Here is a 16435-nt window from a genome sequence, read left to right as displayed (position 1 = left end):
GTGGCTTGTCATCACGTGGAAATTTATAGCGGCCAAATATGCTGAACGCACGTCGATTCTAGATGTGGAGGGAAAAACCGGAGGACCCGGAGAAAAATCCACGCGACCACCACGGGAAAAGAGAGAGACACGCAAATTCCAAATATGCAACAGGGTCGGGATCGAACCCACGACGACCTCCTGTATACCAGGCGAGCTAGTTAACATCTCCTAGCCACCGTGATGATGAGAGAGCAACACGCAAACTCCAAATATACGTCAGGTGTCAGGGTGGGACAGAACCCACGACCTCCTGTGTACCAGGCGAGGTAGTTAACATCTCGCCACTGTGGTGCCTTTTGACCTCCACTCCATCGTTAATCTCGACCATTACCCGCTCCCGCCTGCCCACTCGCGACGCGTCCTGGCCACCCGCAGAGTTTGCGTACGTTCTAACGTCGCTCACACGTACCTCTAAATCCACGTGCTCCTCTTTCTGTTCCTTGGCCAGGATTACGTCTGCCGCAGAGCAAAAAACACATTTTTATTTTTAAACTACCCAGGAAATTTCCAGTGTTTAATCGTTGATTCAACGGCAAGCTCGCGCGGCTTGCGTGACGACTGGCAAGGAACCATTGAAAACATGTTTATTGCGCTGGGTAAAAATAACGCGACTCATTTAAAACGAATAAATTGTGTGTTTGTTTGCACCGTCGTGTGTAATGGTTGTGTTCTGAACTTGCCCGCGATGACAGTGGGGTGTGCACAGGGGCTGAATTTCCGTTTGCAGGTTGTAGCTGCTGCTCCTGGCCACGATGAGAGGGCCTTGGGAGAGAGAGCGTTCGTGTTGTTTTGCTGTTCCTCCGTTGAAGGAGTGCCGACCACAGTGGGGAGTTCAATCCAGACCCTACGACCTCCTACATACCGGGCGAGGGAGTTAACATTTCGCAACCGTGGCGATTCACCATGTGGTCCATAATTTGGGCTTGCATGGCCACTGCTGTGGCTTGTCTTTAATGCATCGCGATGAGTGTCTGTGTCTCTCGATCGGTCTCTATGTATCTGGCGTCACTATGGGTCTCTGTGTATCTCTGCGAGTCTCAGTATATATCTCTGTGTCTTTTGAGTTTACTGCACGGTCCATAGTTTGGGGGGTTGTGACCTTAATGTTCCATTGTTGCGAGTAGAATATTAGTGGAAACACGTGCGGCTAGATGCTTCACTCGACTAACCAGGAAATGTCACGCGCACACACGCACATACAGAAAGCGAGCGGGTGGCTTGCGGAGATAGGACCGCATCAGACAGAGCACTGAACCAGCACTGCCGAGAAATCGAGGTTTGGATCCAGTCGGCCACACAGACTGGAATAAACCGTTCTTTAGCTATGCGAGTTTTTTGTTCCACAAGTAAACTGGGTTCTCGAGCGGCAAGCCAGTTAATGATCTCAGTCTGGTCACCACCAATATCTGCACACTAAAAAAACCTCCCCTCCGCCCCCCCCACCATGAAAATATAATTTTAGCTTTTCACTTAATTTTGGTTCAACCGTGTCAATTGAAGGGGTGTCACGGTGACGAGATGTTAACGAGATCGCCTGGCATGCAGGAACGTCATGGGTTCGATCCCGACCTGATGTATATTTGGAATGTGCGTGTCTCACTCACTCTCTCTCACTCTGGTCGCGTGGATTTTTCTCCGGGTCTTCCGGTTTTTCCCTCCACATTTGTTTTTTTTATCGGCGTCACGCGTTTAGAGCATTTGGCTGCCATACATTTCCACGCGATGGTAACGCCCACCTCGTTGGGCTATCATTTGTGATGGCCAGGTCGCTTCTGAAAAAGAGCTACACACCTCGGTGGGGCCTTACCTGGCAAAACAAAAATAGTGACGCTTTCGTCTAAAACAAAGCGGGTTTTGGTTGACATTCCTATGGGACACCCTTTGCCGGGTCCAGCCAACAAAATGCTTGCCTCTGGTTGATGACGGGTCCTACCAAAGTGCCTGAAGAAGGCACTCTTTCTGTCACACCACCTTTTGAGACTGGTGTGTGACACAAGGAGGTGCACTGCTCGCTTTTTACGGTACATAATGTCTTGGTCTCGCGGTGATGCGATGCAAAGTGCACGTCGTGGATTAAAATTGGCATTAATGTAGAACTCTATAATGTGTATACGGTATATAGGAAGCCACTGGAGCTGTGCACTTTTACATTTAGATTGAAAACGAATTTCTTTGGAGCTGCTTTTTGTGTTTAGTTTGTTTCCCTTTCCCCGCACCTCTGATTTAAGCGCGGTTGGCTACGTACGGTGCGAAAGAAGTTCGATGTACATAAGCACGGGGGGAGTGAGGTGGCGCAGCGGTTAGCAAACTGCACTGTGAACGTGGTGGCCCGAAAGTTGGATTCCCAGCCGTGGCTAAACTTCGGTGGCGAGGTGAGATCTGAACCGGCCCTGGGGGCTCTGCAATGACCCGCGGGCACCGATCGGCGTGGCCTGTTTACCCGCTAGAACACTAGGCCACAACTAGGTCCGTACTAATTGTGTTCTAGTGGGGGCGGCGGGGGGAAGGGTGGTGCGGCTTTATCTGAATTAACCCATTTTTGATTAGACAAGCGACAAGGGAACGCGTGCAAATCGTAGCGAGGTTGAGTTTCGATTTCGGGTCGAGGTGCGCGCTCGCTGCAACTTTTACCAGCTAATCCCGTGCGTGTGCGTCACGGCCTGTCATCCGTGCACTCCGTCACCTGACTCGTCCGGGCCCGCGCATCCATAAAGGTGAAGGCGGTGGCGGCGGCGACGTGGCGCGTGACCGCACGTACACACCTGTGAGCGTCCCCACACCCTCCACCTCTATCACCGCCCACCCCCCCCACCATGTCCTTGCTAGTCTGGCGCAGTTGGTACGACCCCGATGGCTGTCCCCACTGTGATGGGAGCCACACACTGGGCTGCCCTGTTTGGCTTGGATATTTGTCGATACCATGGTAAGAATTAATGTTGTTATATTCATGTCGAGGGAGAGAGCGTCGTTCGTGCAAAACAGCACATCGCGACGACGCTGTTCAAGACAATAGCAATACAATAGTAAAAACAAATATCGCCCCTCGCAAGACACGTTGCACGCCCAAACAAAAGGCAACTCGATTTAAAGGCCGTTCGTAAATGCGCACAAGGTTTGCTTTAAAAATTGGAATTGAATAGTGGAATGGACTTGAATGGGCCGGATACGGAGTGGGAGGACGTTCCACTCTGGACGGGAAAGCACGCACGCCCACCATCTTGCGCTTAATCTTCGGCTGAATGACCAGCTTCGTCCGTACTGGATGGACGAAGTCTCCTGAATGGTGTGGTGTAGGCTGGGAATCGTCATCACCCATGGGTTGTCACCACCATCATCGTCGGCGTCTTTGTTTTAAACCGAGTGAGACGCAAAAATGACACGCAACTAAATGATACAACAACAACAACATATTCTTAGCTTTAAATCAAAACAACAACATAGTTTCTGTACGCAAAACGGATTGTTTGCACACGTGTAAACAAATGTACGATTCGCAACCATTGCTGATTGTCAGCGTACGGTGCATGCAGCGCAACGCATTTGAACAACAACAAATAACCAAAGACCTGTGCATAGTTTAAATTGAGAACTTAACTCTTCGGCGAGATGTATTTTATGCAGCATATGAGTGCTTGGGGTTGAGTGGTGTAGCGGCGGTTAGCGCACTGCGCCGTGAACCAAGCAACAGTTCGATCCCCGGCCGCGGCAAGCATCAGTGGCGAGTGATATCTTAAACCGGGTCCAGTGCTTTTCCTTCACCAGGCCTGGTTAAGTATGGTCAGACAACCTTCAGGCCTGACGAGGTGCGTGTACACACGGATGAACTTAAAATAATCTCCTTGCTTGGCAGCCTGGACTCTGCGGATGGATCTGCTCATTTATCACCACGTGGCAGAGGGCGTCTTCTGTGCGGTTTAACCCACGTGTACAACGCAAAGGCGTACCGTCACGTTCACCGTGCCCCAACAAACAACAAATTCAATGAACCGTTGAACAAACCAAAAAAAACCAGTGCACACAAGGGGCGTCGCCGCCGCCGCATCGCGTGGCGCTTTCGTATGCGCTTCAGCGGTGTGGTGGTGGCAATGTTGAGCGATACCGGTCTCTGGCAATGTTGAGCGATACCGGTCTCTGGCAATGTTGAGCGATACCGGTCTCTGGCAATGTTGAGCGATACCGGTCTCTGGCAATGTTGAGCGATGCCGGTCTCTGGCAATGTTGAGCGATGCCGGTCTCTGGCATTGTTGAGCGATGCCGGTCTCTGGTAATGTTGAGCGATACCGGTCTCTGGCAATGTTGAGCGATACCGGTCTCTGGAAATGTTGAGCGATGCCGGTCTCTGGCAATGTTGAGCGATGCCGGTCTCTGGTAATGTTGAGCGATGCCGGTCTCTGGTAATGTTGAGCGATACCGGTCTCTGGTAATGTTGAGCGATACCGGTCTCTGGCAATGTTGAGCGATACCGGTCTCTGGCAATGTTGAGCGATGCCGGTCTCTGGCAATGTTGAGCGATGCCGGTCTCGGGCAATGTTGAGCGATGCCGGTCTCGGGCAATGTTGAGCGATGCCGGTCTCTGGCAATGTTGAGCGATACCGGTCTCTCTATACGCAGCCGATTTAAGTGGATTGTAGTTCACCGCGTCTCGGCGTTCTTTCGAGATGTTATCGCGCTGGAGCGACGCAGTATAAAGCGAAATAATCATGATAAATCAACTATGGCTTCGCCATCATCTCAGGTGGTGCCAACAAGTGAAATGCTCTGCAGTCTGGCCACCGTGGACTCGCTTCGAGAGGCTGTCCTTCACAAGCTGGTCGCCGCATCGCGCGCGCGTTCAGATGCGCTTCTGCGGCCGTCTGGAGAGCTCTTCTTTCCTATATTAAGGAAGCCACTGGGAGCCGTGCACTTTTAAATCGTCGTCTAAATTGACAAACTAATTTCTTTTAGAACTGCTTTTTGTGCTTCTTAGTTTGTTGTCCTCCTCCGGCACCTCCGATTTAGCGCGGTTGGCTACGTATGGTGCGAAAGAAGTTGAGCAAACATACAGTACATCGCCATCCTCCACCCCGCTCCCCCTTACCCACCGCCGTGCAAGTCGCGACGTGTCCTCCCCGAAGCCCTGCTAATTTTTCTGACCTTGCGCTACGAAAGTTTTCTGATCTTGCGCTATGAAAGAGATTAACGGAATATTTACATGCCCACCATCGTCGACCATGTACGTACCATCAACCGGATGCTGGTGGGAAAGAAGTTCAACAATGGCAGACGTGAAAGCAAGAGAGGGGCGTCGCTGCTCCACGGTAGAAAAAAAGCATTTTGGTCAAAGAGGAACGGTCTTCCTCTTTGTCTATTACTCTCGGGACGGAATTAGAATTTTGAGGAGCTATCTGTGCCCTGCAAGCGAAAGTGCCGCAAATGCGTAGCCCGGCAGGGGTCGAATAAGGTTATGTGCTTGGATAAGTATCCACCAGGGCTTTCCAGGTGTGGGGTTTTTTTGTTTATCCCCCCTGTAGGCCTGTGTCTACGCTGCGGCCAGGAAATGCCAACGCTAAGTGTTGCCCTCTCGTGCGTGCGTGTACATGCGTGTACATGCGTGTACATGCGTGTACGTGTGTGTGGTAGTGCAGTGGTTGGCGCGCTGCGCTACGAACCCGGTAAACTCCAGTTCGATTCCCGCACACGGCCAATACCGGTGACGATTATCTGGACCGGTGCTGGGCCTCCTCCTAGGTCGACTCGGCCTCAAATTAGTACCTGGTGTGGTGCGTAAAGACATGGCCACTAGGGAGACAAAGGCGGCCAGGCGTGGTGCTGGCCGCCCACCCCCTCGTGTGCCGTTTCGGTCTTCATAGGTGCTCGATAACAGCATTTGCCCGACAACGGTCTGTTACAGGCTATACGATCTTTGTCTTTGGGAGCGGTAGTGCAGTGGTTGGTGCGCTGCCCTATGAACCCGGCGACCCGAGTTCGATTCCCGCTCCGGCTAATACGAGTGACGATTATCTGAACCGGTCCTGGGCTTCCCCTAGATTGACTCGGCCTCAAATGAGTACCTGGTCCGGTGTGTAAACATCGCTACTGGGGTAGAGACAATGGCGGCAGGGCGTGCTGCTCGCCACCCACCCCCACATGTGCCGTGCCAGCCTTCATAGGCGTTCGCTAACGGCACTTGCCTTTCGGTCTGTTAAGGCTATACGGGGGGGGGGGGGATCTTTCGCCTTTTTTTGGATTTCCTCCGTTTTCTCCCGGCTTCCTCCCCACACGAAGTCCAAACTCTCTCGTTGTTCATGGCGAATTCGAGGCCGAAAACGTCCCGGCGTAGCATGGACCCCCCCCCCCCCCCCGCAAGACAGCGTCGAGGCTCGGGGCGATACTCTCCCCGTCTTTAAATAGCTCGCCGTCATCGCTCTGTGAGGACTCGCAAACGACAATGGATTTACACTTTCAACACGTGCGTAATGGCGACTTGACACACTTCTCGTGAGATGGCACTTTATTGAAGACACGTTCACTTGACATCAGGCAGAGACCCCACCGCAACAGCCCCGAGTCTCCCACGCATCTCCCTTATTTACTGACCGAGACCATGCCCCCCCCCCCCCTTCTGGATCATTCTCGCTGACTCTGGACGCTCGCTCTACCGGCAGACTCGACTGTTGCCTTCTGTCACCTGACCACGCTCCCTTCTCGAACATTTCCGTAGCCACCGGTCCCTTCGTACTCACAACTGATACCCCTGTCATTACCTCTCATGGCCACCAGTCCCTTCAGACTCACAACTGGTACCCCTGTCATTACCTCCCGTAGCCACCAGTCCCTTCGCACTCACAACTGATACCCCTGTCATCACCTCCTGTAGCCACCAGTCCCTTCGCACTCACAACTGATACCCCTTTCATCACCTCCCGTAGCCACCAGTCCCTTCGGACTCACAACTGATACCCCCGTCATCACCTCCCGTAGCCACCAGTCCCTTCACACTCACAACTGATACCCCTGTCATTACCTCCCGTGGCCACCAGTCCCTTCACACTCACAACTTGATACCCCTGTCATCACCTCCCGTGGCCACTAGTGCATTTGCACTGGAGGCTGACCTCCGTCATTAACCTCCTGCGGCCACTAGTCCCTTCACGCCGCTTGCAGGCTCTATTGTCATTACACGTGCACACGTTATGCCGTGTTTTCTTGTTGTTGTTGTTGTGTCTCCCCCCCGTCCCGCCCGCCACCACCCGCCACCCTGGTCCAGCAGATGTCTCCAATCGCTACGGCTAACTTATTGCACCACTCGGTCTTTGTGTTTCGCTGGCATTAATTCCCCGCTCAGCTTTTACGGCTCTTTTTGTTTTACATTCGTCAAAAGTTCTCACGTTTTCTTCCGTTCGATCTTGTTGGGCTTCACCATGACCTGTCCATCGGCCATTCGGAGGGGGCATACATTTCATTTGGTTATTTCGGTAAAGTGACGTAGATTAAGAAAATGTTAGTTAAAAAATGTAATAATAATATAATAATAAAATTTAAATTATAGAAAACAGCCACTAAAGGGGAGTGGGCATGCTTTGGAAAGGGGATGGCCCAAGCGCAGGTGCTTTTCAAAACGTGGCGTCAAAACACCGGTCGGGTTCCAGCGGTCGGTCGTGCCGTCCCTTCGCCTCTAACGCGGCGGGCGGTAGCTTAGTTCCTGAAGGACGCCGCGCGATGGAAAAATCCCGTTCTAGTGAATGATCTATAGTTACAGGGTGCTTAAAAAAGTTAACACTTACATGCGACTATAGTTTTTGATGGAACGGATGATAATACACTGGAACATGATGACAAATGTAATGTTAATAGCTTCAAAAAGTCAGTCTCCACTTGTTCGCCATCATTGTCAACGCGTGCCTGGAATCTCCTGCCGGTGGTCCGGGGCATCCCAACGCTTCGCGTGATGACGCTACGCCGAGGCAGCCGTGACGCGACCGCACGTTCCTCCTCGTGCTGCGACGTAGTTCCGTTCGCTCGATCGCGTCGCATCCATAACGCATTCAGCGTTATAACAAAAACCGCGTTCCCCAATCAATACATTCGCGTTGTGAAAACACACGGCGTCATAGGAGGACGAGCTCTGTCTTACGGGGTAAAAAAAAAATAAAGCCTCAAAGACAACTCCTGCTTAAGGTTCCCGCGGTTCAGCTGCTGAAGAAGCTCCCACCCAGCACGTGGATGAAAAAGGTGAGGGCATTGGTCAAAACGATGTGCGGCACGACCCCGAAAAAGCATCGGGAGGGCCTCCAAAGGCATCCGGTTGTCTCGCGGTTTGCACCCAAAGTCTGCGACGACGACGCTGAATAAATGCACAGGGGCGGCGGCGGTGTTTGCCCAAAGGGCGCGAAAAATTCCTGCCTCGCTCGGAGCGGTAATGTTGACGCAGTCGGGGCCAAGTCTTGGAGGCTTGCGCTGCATCAACCGCGTCTTTCAGTGGCTTTCTGCTACCGTGCGTGCGGCTAAACTGCCCCCGAAATAACGGTGCCTGTTACATTTGGAGTCTCAGGAGGAAATTAGATGGCAGCATGAGCCCCAGTGGATTGCCTAAGTGTGTTATTTACATATGTGTTGTTGAGCATTATGGGTAAAATCATTTTTTAGAAGAACTCTTGTTCTCTCTTCGGTTATCAGCCTAGCCTGTTTGCCCATTTGCCTTGCACATGGGCCACGAATACTAAGGAAACATCACAGCGATGATGATACACTACTCCACCTGAATGTGATGGTGGTCGTTGCTCTGCATCTTCGCCATCAGCCGTACGAAGGAAAGAAGATGACTTGGCCCAATTCGCCTCGCTTATTATCCAGAAGCTCGCTTAAGCAAAAGCTGCCCCGGATGATGTTGGTCTGGAGAGCCAATAGGCCGAATGGGACAAGAATGTACGCTTCATGTTTCAGTCTTGTTTTTAGTTAAACCAGGTGAGGACTCGTGAGAAACCAGAATGGGAGTGTCATTTGCATGAGCGACCCCGGGTAATCAATGACAAAAGCAAACATGAATAAAGTACAGCGATGACGCAAATAGGAATCGGACCAAAAACACAAAAACAACTGTCAGCAAAAATGTGTAATTTATATGTGGAGACGCAGAACATCGTTTGACATGTATACAACCCCCCAAGACCACGCCAGCCTTGGTGGGGAAAGCCGCTGATGTGTATGTACGGTGAACTTCTTTACTCAACGTACGTAGCCAACCGCGCGAATCGGAGGTGTGGGGGGAAGGACGGCAAACTGAACACAAAAGAAGCAAATTTTGATTTAAAGCTTTCGTGACTGATGACGACCGTTTGTGTTATGGTCGAAACGTCGTGAGAATTTTTATTGTTTTATATATATTTTATTATTTTATTGTTTCCCTTCAACGTGACTTTACCGAAAGAGCTAAGAATACAAAAGAAGCAGTTCTTATGAAGCGAGTTTTGAATCTTGATCCAAAAGTCCATAGCTCCCAGTGGCTTTCCTTATATCGGAAGGAAGACACGTTCCAGACGGCCGCAGAAGCGCACCCGAAAGTGCCGTGCGACGACGCGGTGACCACCGTTTTTGCTCGACGGCTGAACCAAAAAATGTGAACCTCGACGTGGCCACGCTTTTGGCTGGAGAGGCATGGGGGGTGGGGGGGGGCCACATTTCTCACACTCGGTTGACCCAGAACCGAGCGCGTGGTTCACACAGCTGCGTAGGTGCCCAATGAGGTAATGTTTACCTGTTAAAAATCCCGTCACTATACATAGATGTTTGTGTATATATAGATATATATCTACTTATGAACGAGTTAGGTTGCAGAGGTCTGTTCTTAAGTCGATTTGTTCGTGAGTCCAACTTTACTCCTGTCGATTCCAAACATGTTGTACAGCGTGTAGACTAAACACGGGGAATGGCTTTAAAAGTTGTATCATCTCCTGCAGATGTAGATGCCACTGGCTCTTCATGTTCTGCAGATGTAGATGCAACTGGTTCTTCACGTTCTGCAAATGTACATGCCACTGGTTCTTCACGTTCTGTAGATGTAGATGCCACTGGTTCTTCACGTTCTTTAGATGTAGATACCACTGGTTATTCACGTTCTGCAGATGTAGATACCACTGGTTATTCACGTTCTGCAGATGTAGGTGCCACTGGTTCTTCACGTTCTGCAGATGTAGATGCCACTGGTTCTTCACGTTCTGCAGATGTAGGTGCCACTGGTTCTTCACGTTCTGCAGATGTAGATGCCACTGGTTCTTCACGTTCTGCAGATGTAGATGCCACTGGTTCTTCACGTTATACAGATGTAGATGCCACTGGTTCTTCATGTTCTGCAGATGTAGATGCCACTGGTTCTTCACGTTATACAGATGTAGATGCCACTGGTTCTTCACGTTCTGCAGATGTGGATGCCAATTCCCTTTAGTGCTTAGGTTTCCTCTCTACTCTGAAAAACTGACCAAGAGATGTCTGCACAGTCGCTGTCTTCCTCTTCTCGTCATTAATAAACTTGTAACAACTTGAACAGCTGCAACTGGACATAGGGACAGGTTTGTTTGCATCTGTGAAAGTTTGTAAGTCGAATGTTCATAAGTAGAGGAGTCCCTGTATAGTGCGTGTATCCGTGCTTTTGTTTTCTTTAGGCTGCACCTCTGATTAGCACGGTTGGCTATGTACAGCGCGAAAGAAGTTCAACGCGCGTACACGCGCCGAACAAAAATTGTGGCGATGCATTGGCGCAGTGGTGCAAGAGCACAAACAAAACAAACTCGGGACGCTCATCACCAACGCCGTGGTCCCAAAATGAAACAAAACGGTACCATCGGCAACTATACAATTGACAAACGCGCGTGCACCAAGACCAGCGCAGCAGCAGAAGCGGCATTACGAAATAATTTACCCGCGAGTAGATATTTAGATACTTTGACTTTCTCGTTAAAAGTATATGGTGGAGCATTCCAGAGTGGAGCTGGCATATGTTTCTCCTTTAAACGTTGCGTATTTTTTCCAAGCCCCATCCCGTTGCATTTTCGATTTCAACATGGCAGAAATTTGGCGCCCCTTGGCTGCTTTTTGCTATCGCTCCCGCCTCGAATTCCCCCCTCCGACGCCTCCGCTGGAGCCACGATTCCAAATCGAGCCTGCATTGTGATCTCGAGCGAGCCGTGTTCACCGGGCAAAAAGTCAGGAATTCCGCGTGATGACGTTCACCCCGCTGCTACATGTTAACAACCCCCGTCCTCCGCGCCCGCTTTGTAGGTGTTTTTTGTTTTCCCACTCGGCCGTTTCCTGCCGGTCGCTCTGCCGTGAATTGTTCTCTACGCTCGTCGGCGGTTTTTTTTTCGCCGGTCCCTTGTTGTTGTCGTCGTGGTGTTTAACGCTCTGCCCGTTGAGAGTGGCGTTTCCGTTTCATTGTTTTGTGTCGGCCGCCCGCCCGCCTGCCCCCATCCCCCCCCCATCCCCCCCTGGGGCAGACTTCCCCCGCCGCGCAAGATGCGAACGCAGGAGTGTTAATTAAAACGACGGTAACCGGAGAGGCGTCTGAAGCAGGTTGGCGTGCGTGCGACGCGCGTTGCTGTTGGTTACGAAGGATGCGGAATCATCCGTAGTATTGAGATCAGTCGGCCTGAAAATGCGGGGCCCACATTGCAAATGTTACCCGAAGCGCTGTATTTTGCACCACCCCCCCCCCCCCACCAATCAATACATACCATGGGGGGGGGGGGGCTAGGCTATACTTCACCATGCCAGTCAGTGCGCGTTGCATCATTGGGTCGGTGAGGTGGGAGGGTGAGCCAGGAACCGGTTGGAATCTCGCTTTGCCCACCGATGTTAGCCGTCTCCGGGGGGGGGGGGGGATTGAACTGGGGGGTTCGCGAGCGCTGTGCCACACCGCTGCCCATGCCCCCACGCCGCAATCCGTGGGCGTCGCAGACCATCGGTCGTCGCAGGTGAGCGATTCGACGTCGCGCGGTGCAGGCTGACGAACGAAGACTGCTCGACGGAGGAGTCTCGGCGCCGTGACGTGAGCGCGCTCGCTTGTACACCGCCGCGGAACGCGCTCCCTCGTGTTTTCTCTTTTTGCCGCGCCGTGAGCAGATTGGCGCCAGGCGGTGATGCTCGGCGTCATGGATTGCGCCGAGCAAGCCAACCAGAAAACCTGCCAGGAGTTCGAAGTTCGCTACTACCCCAGCATTCGGGTAAACGCTCACCCCCTCCCCTCCTTCCTCACTCACTCACTCCCTCACTCCCCTGCACCCCCTCCCTCCACCCTCACCGTCCCTCCACTCTCACCCCTTCCTCCCTCCCTCCACCCTCACCGTCCCTCCACCCTCACCGTCCCTCCACCCTCACCGTCCCTCCACCCTCACCGTCCCTCCACCCTCACCGTCCCTCCACCCTCACCGTCCCTCCACCCTCACCGTTCCTCCACCCTCACCGTCCCTCCACTCTCATCCTCCACCCTCCCTCCACCCTCACCCTCACCGTCCCTCCACCCTCACCGTCCCTCCACCCTCACCGTCCCTCCACTCTCATCCTCCACCCTCCCTCCACCCTCCACCCTCACCGTCCCTCCACCCTCACCGTCCCTCCACTCTCACCCTCCCTCCACTCCCCCCCCCCCCATCTCGGTCGACCTCTCCGCTGATTCCCTCCCCTCTGTTTAAGTCCAGATTCAAGAGCTCCCTTTCCGTGGCTCCGACTTTGACGGTGGAGCCGGCGGCGTGGGGTTTTCACTTTCTAGCGACGCCACGCAGCCGTACCCCAATGCCGGCGCGCGATCGGTTGTTGCCGTGAAGCCGCTGCGGTGTTTGTTCACGTGGTCGTGGTTTGTTGTCGATGCTCCCTCTGATGTCGTTTTCCCTTTCAGTTTTTCCCACCCTTCTCCAACACCACGGACGTCGGTAAAGATCACTCCGGTGAGGGTCCGCGTCGTCGCACGTTTAGAGTTATTCGGCCGTTATAAAATTTCCACGTGATGATGATGATGATGAGCCACTTCGTTGCGCTATCGTTTGTGATGGCCAAGGCCGCTTCTGAAAAAGAGCTACGCGCCTCGGTGAGGCCTTACCTGGTAAGATAGATAGAGCATGCGTGTTGAACTTATTTGGCACCGTACGTAGCCAACCGTGCTAACACGTACACATGCATACATACTTGGCAAGGAGAGCACTGCGCGCGTACGCGTGAGTAAACATCCATCGTAGCCGCCACCATCGGCCTCCCATCCTCCGCACTTCAACTAAAAGGCGATGGGGAGATGACATCGCAGCGATTCTACGACCGGATGTTCACAACAAGTCCAGGTTGGCTTGAAGGAATGCCCCTGTATTTATGCACTCTCCCCCCCTCCCCCCCCCTAAACGGAAAGGCCACGCGGGCTGATGAGCTCTGTGTTTGGAGGTGCACGGGTGTGCGAAGGCGTGCTGTCCGCTTATTTACCTCGTCGCTTATTATATTCTCCGCGATGACACGAGTGATTTAAAAAAAAAAAAGGTCGTCTCCGTTTGCTTTTGAGCTTCGATCGTCTCTCTCGCACGGTTCCGTCCCGTTCGCTTGCATCGGCACGAAACGCGTGTTGTCAGCATCGGCGGCAGCCACGGTCGCTCCACTGCTGGATGAGGGCCTCCGCAAGCCCACTGTGGGGCGGTGATGTAACGTGTGTAAATTGGTAACGGGGTGTACGATGCGATTTTTATCGTGTGCCGTGAGCATGAGAATACATTCTCCGTATTTGCCTACGGTCGTTTGCCACGCGTGAGTTTATGGTGATGAAGGCGCACCCGGGGCGAGAGCTCCTACCCAGATAGACGCCCTCCTGAGAAAAGGCATTGACCGAGCAAGCCAATGCACCGTGTTGGGAACCTGTGCTGCGTACCCACGCGAGTGCCCAGGTTCGATTCCCTGCCGTGGCTGACATTCCGTGGCGAGCGATATACTGGGCCGGATCCTGGGCCCTCCCGCCCTCGAACGAGCACCAGGTGCGGTGCGTATATAAAACGCCGTCGCGGGGGGCGGGGAGACGAAGGCCGCGTGGCCCCCCCCGACGGACTGGGACTGGGAGAGGGAGCGTACGCGGACGGGGCTGTGTTTTTGTGTCGCCGCGCAGACCGGGAGCGCACCGTCCCGGGGCTGCGACGCAAGCTCGTGGACTTCCTGGAGAAGCAGGAGGCGTTTGGGCCCTCCCTCGCGGCCGTCAAGTGAGTCTCAGAGTCTCTGAGGATTTCCTGCTCCGTTTTTAAAACGACAACAAAAGAACACATTGATCGTTTTGAGGTTGGCGCTCATCTCCTGTTCACGCCACCCCCACCCTCACCCCTGAGTCACGAATGGAAATTTCCACATTTCTATGGCGTAGGCCGGGCAGGCTTTTGGTTAAAAAAAAAAATGAGCCATGTCTTCGTTTTTTAGTTCACCGAGATTTTTGTCATGCAGAGTGGCTGCTGCTGTTTCTTGTACAGCGCTTTGAGATCCTTGATGAAAGGCAATTTATAAATATCATCATCATTATTATTATTGTCAACTTGATAGCTTCATGAATTCCGAACGGAAATGTCTTCTGTCTCATCGCAGCACGATGCCGACAAAAGAGCAATTGTAATATAAGTTCATAAATAATTTTAAACAAAAAACCACTAAGATGAGTACACCAATGTGCGTGTGCAATTATTTGTGCGTGTGTGTGCATTGGGAGCGGTAGTGTTGCGGTTAGCGCTACGCTGCACTACGAACCCGGCGACCCGAGTTCGATTCCCGCTCACGGCCAGCACCAGTGACGATTATCTGAACCGATCCTGAGCCTCCCCTAGGTAGACTCGGCCTCAAATGAGTACCTGGTGCGGTGTGTAGTAAACATCGTCACTAGGGAGACTAAGGCGGCCGGGCGTGGTGCTGGCCACCCACCCCCTCGTGCCGTTCCGGCCTTCATAGGTGCTCGCTAACAGCACTTTCCCCAACAGTCTGCTCGGGCTATACGGGGGTGGTGGGGGGGGGTGGTGGATCTTTGTCTTTGCATATTGGGGAGCGACAGTGTAGCGGTTTCTGCTCGCCGCGCTTTGAAGCCGGCGACGCAAGTTCCATTTCCACTCGTGGCACAACATCGGCGACGAACCTCTTTCGATTTGTCCCGGCGCTCTGCCTCGCTCTGCGGGGAGGGATATCCCCGGCGCTTGTTCCGTGTGACCAGTGAGGCCGAGGTGGATTCCCTGCTGAAAGGGATGGAAGGGGGACCCCTGGCGGGCGGCTACCTGGCGCTGGTCTTCGAAGACGACACCTCCTACGTGGGCAGGGAGGTAGGTCTAGGAGGCGCGCGACAAACCCAGCCTCCGCTGTCCCGGCCGTGGCTGCCAACACGAGCGCAATGGTGTGCAGCTCTCTCTGACACCTGTGCTGCGTCGTGCATCGCGCTCTCGCGTGGCGGCGAGATGTTCTCTTGCTCGCCTGGTATGCAGGAGGTTGGGGGGTGTTCGTTTATTCATTTGTTCACCATTGCATTTGAACGTGCATTCGTTGGACTGCCAATGTTCATTACCTCACCTGGTACACAGGAGGGTCGTGGGTTCGATCCTGCTGTATATTTGGAGTTTGCGCGTCTATCGCCTCCCGGTGGTCATGTGGATTATTTTCCTCCGGTTTTTCCCTCCTCGTTTAGAAATATGCATTGAGATTATTTTTTATTATTTTGGTGCTATAATGTCCAAATGATCAGTCTCTTTGTTGAGGTATCATTTGTGGCCAGGTCGCTTCTGAAAATAAGTGAATGCCTGAGTGAGCTTTGCCTGGTAGGATGGGGATGCTTTAGTGTTTTATTTGTGTGCATTTGGGTGATTTATTTATATTTCGTGTACTTTGCACTACCGTCGTTTTTTTGTGCTGTTTGTTGTTGTATCGTTCTTACCCGCCCCGACTGGGCAGCTGTATAAATAAATATTGATTCTTATTCTTGGTTCTTTCGGTAAAGTCACGTAGAAGGGAAACAATAAAATAATAAAAATATAAAATAATAATTCTCACGACGTTTCGACTGCAACACAAGCAATCATTATCACACCTGATGATGATTGCTTGTAGTCGAAACGCCGTGAGAATTATTATTTTATATTTTTATTATTTTATTGTTTCCCTTCTACGTGACTTTACCGAAAGAACCAAGAAAATGAATCCCTGCAGTCACGAAAGCTTTAAATCAGAATATTGATTCTGTTTAAGAATTTGCATTGAAGGATTTTAGAGTAATTTGGCTGCTCTAAATTTTCCACCTGATACCGCCTCATTGGGCTATCATTTGCGGCCTAGGCCGCTTCTGAAAATAAGCAACATAGCTCAGTGGGCCTTACCTGCCAAAATACAAAAATAAAAAAGTTTGTTTAGTTTATATTTGAATGGCATTTCAACCATT

The 16435-nt window shown here is 52.2% G+C and overlaps 1 protein-coding gene across 1 annotated transcript in view; it reads left to right on the top strand.

The window, feature by feature from the left end:
- Positions 1-16435, top strand: part of LOC116953197 (sulfhydryl oxidase 2-like) — a 34628-nt gene that overhangs the window by 3079 nt on the left and 15114 nt on the right. Inside the window, exons 3-6 of the mRNA XM_076074810.1 lie at positions 12136-12236; positions 12908-12956; positions 14147-14237; positions 15224-15329. Coding sequence (XP_075930925.1) covers positions 12136-12236; positions 12908-12956; positions 14147-14237; positions 15224-15329 — 347 coding nt within the window. The remainder of the gene's footprint in view (positions 1-12135; positions 12237-12907; positions 12957-14146; positions 14238-15223; positions 15330-16435) is intronic.

The sequence above is a fragment of the Petromyzon marinus genome, chromosome 50 (assembly GCF_048934315.1).
Source record: "Petromyzon marinus isolate PM22_M1 ecotype Great Lakes invasive population chromosome 50, UKy_Petmar_22M1.pri1.0, whole genome shotgun sequence".
NCBI classification, from domain to species: Eukaryota; Metazoa; Chordata; class Hyperoartia; order Petromyzontiformes; family Petromyzontidae; genus Petromyzon; species Petromyzon marinus.
This window is presented reverse-complemented; position numbering and strand designations above follow the sequence as displayed.